This window comes from Macaca fascicularis, chromosome 2, assembly GCF_037993035.2.
Source record: "Macaca fascicularis isolate 582-1 chromosome 2, T2T-MFA8v1.1".
In the NCBI taxonomy this organism is placed as follows: domain Eukaryota; kingdom Metazoa; phylum Chordata; class Mammalia; order Primates; family Cercopithecidae; genus Macaca; species Macaca fascicularis.
The window spans coordinates 95,590,937-95,601,737 of NC_088376.1; the positions used below are offsets into that span (position 1 = coordinate 95,590,937).

Sequence of the window (10,801 nt, forward strand, 5' to 3'; positions counted from 1 at the left end):
AACCTGGGATGGTTTAGAATGTAGAATCTTAGGGGAGCACTCCCCAAGGTAACTTAGAAGTGTGTCTTAGGCTGTAATCTTCAAGAAAGAATAAAAAATTACTGGGTGTGGTGGCTCACACCTGTAATCCCAGCACTTTGGGACGCCAAGGCAGGTGAATCACAAGGTCAGGAGTTCAAGACCAGCCTGGCCAACATGGTGAAACCCTGTCTCTACAAAAATACAAAAAATTAGCTGAGCAAAGTGATGGGCACCTGTAATCCCAGCTATTCAGGAAGCTGAGGCAGAATCGCTTAAACCTGGGAGTCAGAGGTTGCAGTGAGCCACACCGCTGCACTCCAGCCCTGTGACAGAGTGAGACTCTGTCAAAAAAAAAAAAAGAAAAAAGAAAAAAAATCTTAGAGTAGGAAGGGATGATGGAATAATGGAGAGTATTTCATGTAACTTGGTCATCTTATAAATAACCCCAAAGAGATTAAGTCACTTCCCAAGATTACACAAAAAATGAGAAAGCAGAGGCAAAAACTCAAACTTTTCTTAATCTAGAGGCATTTTATCTTGATGCTCATGGCATGTATTATATTTTAATTTACACATTTAGGAGTATGTATTAAAGTTTAATTCTCAAAATTATGCCATGTGATAGATACTATTATTGTCTGCATTTTAAAATTGAGGAAATATAGCCGAGCATGGTGGCAGGTACCTGTAATCCCAGCTACTCAGGAGGCCGAGACAGGAGAATCACTTGAAGCCAGGAGGTGGACGTTGCAGTGAGCCGAGATCACGCCATTGCACTCAAGCCTGGGCAACAAGAGCGAAACTCTGTCTCAAAAAAAAAATTATAAAATTGAGGAAATAAATTTGAGTCTCCAAAAGGGTAGATAAATTGCCCTTACATTAGATGGCAGAGCTGGTGACCAAAGCCTGTGCCCTTAATTGCTACATCGTGCCACAGGTTCCATACTCCATATAGCTGTGTATATACTCCATATAGCTTTTGTAAGTTACTTAACCTGTCGAGCTGAGTGGTGCTGGGGACCCAAACTCACCAACAGATTATTTTAACATAATGTGAGAAATGCATGATATAAGTGGCATTGAGTACTGTGGAAATTTGGGGGCACACAGAAAGATAAATTGTGGACAAATTTGAATGACAAGGTATGAAGTTTGGCCTTGACCCTTAGACATTCATTGTTGAAATATTAAGAGGAATTGATAAAGTGTTTTTTTTAGGAAGAATAATCTCTGGTTTAGAGAGAACAAGCATGGAGGCCAGGAGGTTATTTGAGAGGTATGAAGTGTTGTGGACCCTCCAGTGGGTGATGGCAGCGGGAAACGTAAAGGAAGGGGTAGATGTGAAAGATGCTGTGGAAGAAGACTTAGCAGTTAATTAGCTATGGAGGGAAGAGTTAATGAGGACAGTCCATTAAGAGAGATGTGAGCTGGGCGTGATGGCTCACTCCTGTAATCCCAACACTTTGGGACGCCGAGGCAGGAGGATTGCTTGAGGGTGGGAGAATGGCTTGAGGCCAAGAGTTAGAGACCAGCCTGGGCAACAGAGGGAGACCCTGTCTCTATGAAAAATAAAAATAAATCAGTAGGGTGTGGTGATACATACCTGTGGTTTCAGCTACTTGGGAAGCTGAGGTGAAAGGATTACTTAAACCTGGGAGGTTGAGGCAGTAGTGAGCTGTGATCATACCACTGCACTCCAGCCTGAGCAACAAAATGAAACCCATTTCCAAAAAGAGAAAAAGAGAGAGAGAGAAATGTGGATGTTAAGCTGCTGGAGAGCTTTGTTAGGTTGAAAGTTCCCTATATAAACCATAATGCTTAATGGATATTTTGCATATAAACCATTTAATAAATATCTTACTGATTGGTTCACTTGTCATATAAAGATATTAATTTGCCCTACCCTTCTTGTATTTGTGAAAAGAAAATGTACATAAAAGCTCTGTGAACTTTAGAGTTCATTATGTGTCAAGTACTTTTCTAGATATTGTAGGGGCTAAAAGATAGGCCTGCCTTCAGCACTGTCATAGTCTAGTAATTTTTTCCTAATATTTTAGTTTCAGAGTTTTAATACTTTATAATAATCAAGTATTTCATTACCCATAAGTGTGAATATTTAAGCTAAATTGTACAATTCTCAGTGTGAGCAATATTACCCCCAAGGGGGCAAAGATTGGTTCTTAGAAGGTGAAAAAAAAAACATGTACTCTTTCATGTATAAAGCACAGCTATACATACATTAAGGTAAATAGATACACAATTTATTTGTGGCATTAAAACTTTATGGAGGGAAGACTATTAGGAATAAAATACCTAAAAAGGCTCCCTGGATTGTGATGGTGGTAGGGGGATGATGATTTTTAAAAAAGCTCAGAAACTCTGAGCTAAATATATTACAATTATATTTATTTAGCATTTTAAAGAGAAGAGATCCCTTAATTCTTTAACCACCTACTTCAAAATTCAGACTTTTGATAATTAAGATTTTTCCATGTGTATTTTACATATAGGTATATGTTGTTGGAGGCTATGATGGGCAAAACAGACTTAGCAGCGTAGAATGTTATGATTCCTTTTCAAATCGATGGACTGAAGTTGCTCCCCTTAAGGAAGCAGTGAGCTCTCCTGCAGTGACTAGCTGTGTAGGCAAACTGTTTGTGATTGGTGGAGGACCTGATGATAATACTTGTTCTGATAAGGTAAGCCATGCACTTTTAAAGAAATTACCAATGATAAGTACAAGAAGGGAAATACAGAAGGCTTATCAAGTAGGTAGCCAGGTCGCTTAGTGTGAGGGTTCTTTTTAAAAATTTCTGGTACTATATACTTTTGGAGAAAAACATTGAATTCTGGGTTGCTTAAGTGACACTCTAGTATATCTAACAATTTGCTCTAACAAATGTGATCCAATCTTTTTGAAATGAGACGATCTGTGTGGAGATTTTGTACTGAATAAATTGTTCTGAACCTTTGCTATCATCTACAGAATCTAAAAACTACACAAAACACAGTTGGGAAGTGAATTAGCAAATGGTAAGACACGGTGAATACACTGCTTCCAACTGGGTCATTTTCTACATTCTTTCGAAGTATTTTTCAGAAAAAAGAAAAGGAAAGGAAACCTCCATAGTGTAAATAGAGGATGGCTCAAAGTTGCTCCGATTCAGTAAACTCCTGGGACAAAAGAATACGTGCTATCCTGACATCTCAGGAAATGTTTATTCTGGAAAAAAGTGTCTAATGCCTAGCTGGTTTAGCAATGTTAACTGAATGTCGTCAATCTATTCATTCTTTTTCTAAATTCAGTTTAAAATAATGTGATCAAATGTTGCTTATTTAGAATGTATTAATTCAGAATTTGTGATAGTTCAGAGCATACTGAGCATACTGACTGAATTGAGGTTTACTTGTTTTCTTTTGAAGAAAGGACTCCCTAAAACCATTAAGAAGTTATATTCAGGTATGAGGCATAGTTATCCATTTTATCCGATTGTAAAAAAATTTATACTGTTAATTTAATTGACAAACCTGGTGGCCATTCATTCTAGAAACAATCTCTGTGTGTTTGGTACTCTATTCTGCTTGATAGTCATAAATTTTCATTTTATTTGAGAATGTTCATAATTCAGACATTTCACTATCAGGCTAACCTCTCTTAACTCTCTGAATTAATAGGATTTTATTTATTTTAAATAATGTTTGTAGGTATTGGTAGACTCTTTATTAAGTACATTTCCATTTTTGTTTAGAAATTTTAATTATATATTTTTATATGTCATTAGGTTCAATCTTATGATCCAGAAACCAATTCTTGGCTACTTCGTGCAGCTATCCCAATTGCCAAGAGGTGTATAACAGCTGTATCCCTAAACAACCTGATCTATGTTGCCGGTGGACTGACCAAGGCAATATACTGTTATGATCCAGTTGAAGATTACTGGATGCACGTACAGAATACATTCAGCCGTCAGGTAATAACATAAAGCAGTACAAAAGAAAAATAAATCTAAGAGGGACCAAGTACATAATCATTATTAATACACTGGAATTTAAATTTTAAAATGTTTCAGGCCGGGCATGGTGGCTCACACCTGTAATCCCAGCATTTTGGGAGGCCGAGGCTGATGGATCACTTGAGGTCAGGAGCAAGACCAGCCTGGCTAACATGGTGAAACCCCATCTCTACTAAAAAATAAAAAATTATGGCCGGGCACTGTGGCTCATGCCTGTAATCCCAGCACTTTGGGAGGCCGAGGCAGGCAGATCACCTGAGGTCAGGAGTTTGAGACCAGCCTGACCAACATGGAGAAATCCTGTCTCTTCTAAAAATACAAAATTAGCTGGGCGTGGTGGCACATACCTGTAATCCTAGCTACTCGGGAGGCTGAGGCAGGAGAATTGCTTGAACCTGGGAGGCGGAGGTTGCAGTGAGCCGAGATCGCGCCATTGCACCCCAGCCTGGGCAACAAGAGTGAAACTCGGTCTCAAAAAAAATAAAATAAAATAAAATAAAAATTAGCTGGGCGTGGTGGCACACGCCTGTAATCCCAGCTGCTCAGGAGGCTGAGGCAGGAGAATCACTTGAACCTGGGAGGCAGAGGTTGCACTGAGCCGAGATCATGCCACTGCACTCCAGCCTGGGCAACAGAGCGAGACTCCATCTCAAAAAAGTAAATAAATAAGTGAAATAAAATATTTCATGTTTGCTTGAATTATTTTATATGTTTTTTAAAACTCCACATAAAGCATATAGTAACCTGTTTTGAACTCCTTCCAAGGAATTGTTTTATTGAAATAACTTCCTTTTTACCATCCCATGGAGAAGTATCTGTTGCACTTGGGCTGTTCTTTTTTTTTTTTTTTTCCACACTCCTACTCCAGTATTTATCCCTTCTCTTTCATATTTCAGAAGAGAAGAAATGTTCCCAAACTGGTTGCTTCTTTGGTTAGAGGCTGGGAAATCTGTTATTTCTGTTATAAAGGAAATGGCTGTGCTCAGCTTTCTTTCATCCATATATTCTACCCGGAGCCCTACTCCTTACCCACACCGCCACCTCCCAAAAGGCCTTTTCCCTGCCTTTTGATTCATGGCTCTTTTTCCTTCCACCCCCAAAATGCTTGATGGTTCTGATGCTGAAAATCTGGCTCTACACATACCACTCTAGAGATGTACTCTTAAAGGTCACTGCTAATAATCTCCTCACTCTCGTTCATACTCTCTTGTTTTTCTACCCAGTCCTTAAATATGGGTGTTCCTTGAGCCTGTCCTCTGTCCTCTTCCCAGTTTATACTCTTTCCTGAATTACTTCATTTACTACTCAGCACTGATGACTTCCAAGTCTTTATCACCATCAAAGCATCTCTCCTGTGTTCCAAACTCAAACTTCTAACTGCCTATTTGATATTTTACATGGGTATTTCAAGACTTTAAATTTCAAATAAAACTTACCCTCTTCCCCAAACCTACTTTTTCTATATTTCCAAATAACCTAGAAACTTAATTTATTAGATTATCTTTTTCTTCTCTTAAATTGAATTAATCTAGCCTATCAGTTCTCCTATTTTTTTCCATTCCTGTTGTTTCTACTTTTGTTCAAGTTCTTACCAATTTTTACCTAAACAAACAAAAATACTCTAATTAGTCCTCCGTTCTCTAGTATCTTGTCTCTCTAGCTCATTTTGCCATCAATTATTTTTCTTCCTTTCTTTCTTTCTTTCTTTCTTTCTTTTTTTTTTTTTTTTTTTTTGAGACGGAGTTTCACTCTTGTCGCCCCGGCTAATGTGCAACGGCGCAATCTCCGCTCACTGCTCACTGCAACCTCTACCTCCCGGGTTCAAGTGATCCTCTTGCTTCAGCCTCCCGAGTACCTGGAATTACAGGTGCCCACCACCAAGCCCAGCTAATTTTTTGTACTTTTAGTAGAAACGGGGTTTCACTATGTTGACCAGGCTGGTCTCAAACTCCTGACCTTGTGATCCACCTGCCTCAGCCTCCCAAAGTGCTGGGATTACAGGCATGAGCCACCGTGGCCAGCCTATTATTTTTCAATAAATCTACTTATTGTCTCTTCTTTGATTGGAAGCCTATTAAATAAAATCCAAAACTTTTACCACTTCATTCTAGACCTTCTGCTGCCTGACCTTCATTTGACCTTTCAGCTTCACATTCTATAACTTTACCTCAGGTACCTTAAGTATCTGTCATTTGTAGTCTCTAAACAGATCATAAATGTTCTTGCCTTGGTTCATGCTGTCGTCTTAGCCTGTAATGCCTTTTTTACCTTCTCTACTTGTAATTCTACTCATCTTTCAAGGACCACTTCAGTACAACAGAGTTTAACTTGGGCAGAATGGATCTTTTTTGCTTTCTGATCTGTTAAAGCACTCACACCTCTTATGGCAATTGTATATTCCCTTATGGGTATAAATGTTTATTTCCTATACTGGAATTTGGTCTTCTTGAGGACACTATTCTAACTCATCTTGTATGTATCTTGCATTTATTTGTGCATAGTAAATATATATATTGAATAAGTAAACAAATGAGGAAGTACCAGAGAGACTTAATTTTAAGATAATATTATTTGCAAGATACATTAGAGGTACAGCATAGATTATAAGGATAGTGAATAGGGTTTGAATATAAAACCATTTTTCTAAAGTTGTTGACATTGAGGTATAGTCTCCAATTAGTAATATATATGGAGTAACATTGCCCCAGTTAATGAAAGGGACAAATAGGCACTTCAGCTTCATGGTACAGAATGAGTATTACCTTTTCTCCCTCTCATATCACATCTAAGTAAAAATAAATCACATTTCTTCAGCTCAGGGACCTCCTTTGGAAAACCATTCTCCAGCCCTGTAGAGGCGACAGTGTTCCCTACTTGCATGAGAATCCTCATGTGGTCAAGTATTGAGACTTATTTCTGATTTTTAAAAAATCTAAGCTGCTTTTTATTGGTTTATTTCAGTGAAGATTGTAAAGAATAATGCATTTTTATTAAGAATTACTGCTCTGCCGGGTGCAGTGGCTCACGCCTGTAATCCCAGCACTTTGGGAGGCCAAGGCAGGCAGATCACGAGGTCAGGAGATCGAAACCATCCTGGCGAACATGGTGAAACCCCGTCTCTACTAAAAATACAAAAAAAATTAGCCAGGCGTGGTGGCGGGCGCCTATAGTCCCAGCTTCTTGGGAGGCTGAGGCAGGAGAATGGTGTGAACCCAGGAGGCGACGGAGCTTGCAGTGAGTGGAGATCGCGCCACTGCACTCCAGCCTGGGAGACAGAGCGAGACTCCGTCTCAAAAAAAAAAAAAAAAAAAAAAAAAAATTACTGCTCAAGCTGGGTGCAGTGGCTCATGCATATAATCCCAGCACCCCGGGAAGCTGAGGCAGGAGGATCACCTGAGGCCAAGAGTTAGGGACCAGCCTGGGTGATAGAGTGAGACCCTTTCTCAAAAACAATTTTTTTAAAAAGAAAGAAAAAAGAAAAAGAAGGCCGGGCGCGGTGGCTCAAGCCTGTAATCCCAGCACTTTGGGAGGCCGAGACGGGCGGATCACGAGGTCAGGAGATCGAGACCATCCTGGCGAACACGGTGAAACCCCGTCTCTACTAAAAAAAATACAAAAAAAACTAGCCGGGCGAGGTGGCGGGCGCCTGTAGTCCCAGCTACACAGGAGGCTGAGGCAGGAGAATGGCGTAAACCGGGGAGGCGGAGCTTGCAGTGAGCTGAGATCCGGCCACTGCGCTCCAGCCCCGGCGACAGAGTGAGACTCCGTCTCAAAAAAAAAAAAAAAAAAAAAAAAAGAATTACCATTTATTCAGAACTTTGTTATATTGTATAAAACAGTAACAGTTTAGGAAGATAATTGCCAGTATGTAGCATATTGCAGGGTATACATGAATGTTTTTTAACTAGATTATTGAGATAAAATTGAGAAAAAAATAATAATAGGACACACATGGCACATTTTCTCTAATTAAACAACATTCATTGACTTTAGAAATTTAAAGAAAATAAACATTTGGATCAGAAGTATATTAAGTCTAATGAAGACAAATCATTGAAGTTCAAATCTAGTACTGGGATTTAGGGGATTATTTTCTCTCCTCTGTTTGTTCTTACCACCAATGCTACTAAATACATCTATGCACACTGATGTGATCTCGGCTTACTGCAACCTCCGCCTCCCGGGTTCAAGCGATTCTCCTGTCTCAGTCTCCCAAGCAGCTGGGATTACAGGTGCATGCCACCACACCCGGCTAATTTTTGCATTTTTAGTGGAGACAGGGTTTTGTCATATTGGTCAGGCAGGTCTTGAACTCTTGACTTCAGGTGATCTGCCTGCCTCGGCCTCCCAAAGTGCTGGGATTACAGGCGACAGCCACCGTGCCCGGCCTTATGCACACGTTATTGATAGGTAATTTTTGAGCCATGTGTAAGTGATTGTTTACCTTTTTAATGCTAACTAATGAAAAAGGATAAATGAAACTAATTTAATTGTATACAGTTAAATGAACCCAATACTGTTGCTTTTAAAAATGCTTAGAATTTTTTTTTTTTTTTTTTAAGCGGAATCTCGCTCTGTCTCCCAGGCTGGAGTGCAGTGGCGCGATCTCGGCTCACTGCAAGTTCCACTTCCTGGGTTCACGCCATTCTCCTGCCTCAGCCTCTTGAGTGGCTGGGACTACAGGCACCCGCCACCACGCCTGGCTAATTTTTTGTATTTTTAGTAGAGATGGGGTTTCACCATGTTAGCCAGGATGGTCTTGATTTCCTGACCTTGTGATCCGCCCACCTCGGCCTCCCAAAGCGAAAAGTGCTTAGAATATTAAATGCAAAAAAGAGCTGAAAAAAATGAGGTCTTTATGTTTTACAGTCCTAATGGACCCAGCCTATTTATTTGTTTGTCCTTCACCGTTTCCATGCCTCTTTTGACTTTGCGTAATTCCTAAAAACACAATTTATTATTCGAAACATATTTTGCTTTCCTGTCAGGAACATCCTTTAAAAAAAACTGTGGGATTTTTTTTTTTTTAAAAGTCAGTGATGAAGACTTTTTTTCTCTCTCTTCAGGAGACCAGGTATTTAAAATGTCATTAAAGATTAGAATAATTAAATGAAAAGAAATCTGATTCTTTTTGTCTATTATTGACATTTTAACATTTAAGCATACAAAAATGACAAGGAGAGGGTTTTTTTTGGGTTTTTTTGTTTGTTTTGCAATGTTAGGATCATGTTTCATTGCAGTCTTTAAAAAAATTAAAGCTTTATGTATTGATAAATTATTTTTCCTATGAGCTGCCCTTACTCCTGAGTGAAGACTAAGTTTTTCCTATGTATAAACAAACACATAGAGTAAATGGTATTTTACTAGCATGAAATACACTATTACATCAGATAGATGTAATTTCCTGATATGAATACTTGGTTTCAAGGTTGTTTGCTTTTCTGAGCATTATTATCTGAAATGATACTAATTACCAAACCATGTAATTATATATTATTTTAGAATCATCATCAAAATAACTGTAAGGTTCAATAGTGGGAACTACCTTGTACCTGAAAACTAAGGTTTTTGTTTGTTTTTATTATATTCAGAACTTTAAGAACTTATAGAAAGAGCTCATTATGCTTTAAATGAAAAATACTAGAGTTTGTTCCATAATTGGTGCAATTCATAGGGGGTAGTGGTATTCTCAACAAAAGTGTCTTTCACTATGTGATAATGGGCTAAGTCGTTCTGGGTGTCTGTAAATTCTAATATAGGCATTTTTAAGTACTCACAAATTCTTTCAGACCTAAAGATAGTATCCTATTATATAAAGCCACGAAGATTTAATTTCTTCTATAAGAGCAAAATTTATATACAGCAAATTTGGCCAAGTAAAAATGCTTATTGAACTCATTGGTAGAACCTATTTCATTGTTGGTTATGTGGAACCAGGATAATAAGATGCAGTAACTTTCTGAATTAAAGGGAAACTTTAATTGGAAATGGAAGAATATCTGGCCTGCAGTATAATTAGATCCATGTAATAGTGAGTCCGTTGTTAATGTAGGGTTGTTTGTTTGTTTGTTTATATTTTTTTTGAGATGAAGTTTCGCTCTTGACACCCAGACTGGAGTGCAGTGGTGCAACCTTGGCTCACTGCAACCTCCACTTCCCAGGTTCAAGCAATTCTCCTGCCTCAGCCTCCCGAGTAGCAGGGATTACAGGTACCCCCCACCACGTCCAGCTAATTTTTTGTATTTTTAGTAGAGATGATGTTTCACTGTGTTGACCATACTGGTCTCGAACTCTTGACCTCAAGTGATCCACCTGCCTCTGCCTCCCAAAGTGCTGGGATTACAGGCATGAGCCACCATGCCCAGCCAGGTTTTGTTTTTGAAGAATCACTCTCATCCTTGCAAGAATATTTGTTTCGTATAGTAACTGTATTATTGACAGAGAATAATAAAATTTAGCTTAGAATCCCATTGTGTGGGAAGTTAACTGTAAGATGTTATTTGAAACATTTATATGGCCCAGTCAGGGCTCCTAATAACAGTGTTTCATTAACTTAGTTATAAATTTTTTCCTCATTCATTCATTCAATTTGTGGGTAATCCCATATAATGAATATTGTTCCTACTCCTTGGTCATGTAACTGCCACTTTCTATAATAACCTTACTGTAATAGGAGAAGCAAGCCAGGCTCTTTAAAGATGCTTTTGCTTAACTACCATTAAGTTAAAACCCTTTTATCAGTCCACAACCTACTTCCCACATCTTGG

At 38.7% G+C, this 10,801-nt stretch overlaps 1 protein-coding gene across 17 annotated transcripts in view; it reads left to right on the forward strand.

The window, feature by feature from the left end:
• The window catches only part of KLHL24 (kelch like family member 24), a 53,837-nt gene that overhangs the window by 35,378 nt on the left and 7,658 nt on the right, over nt 1-10,801 (forward strand). For 11 of the 17 annotated variants that reach the window (XM_045386550.2, XM_074031494.1, XM_065540269.1 and 8 more), the window contains 2 exons: nt 2,532-2,720; nt 3,804-3,992. In XM_045386550.2, the coding sequence (XP_045242485.2) occupies nt 2,532-2,720; nt 3,804-3,992 (378 nt within the window). Of the gene's footprint in view, nt 1-2,531; nt 2,721-3,007; nt 3,143-3,803; nt 4,005-4,091; nt 4,715-10,801 lie in introns of those variants that run through there. The other 6 variants (XM_074031497.1, XM_074031496.1, XM_045386551.3 and 3 more) reach the window with 3 other exon arrangements.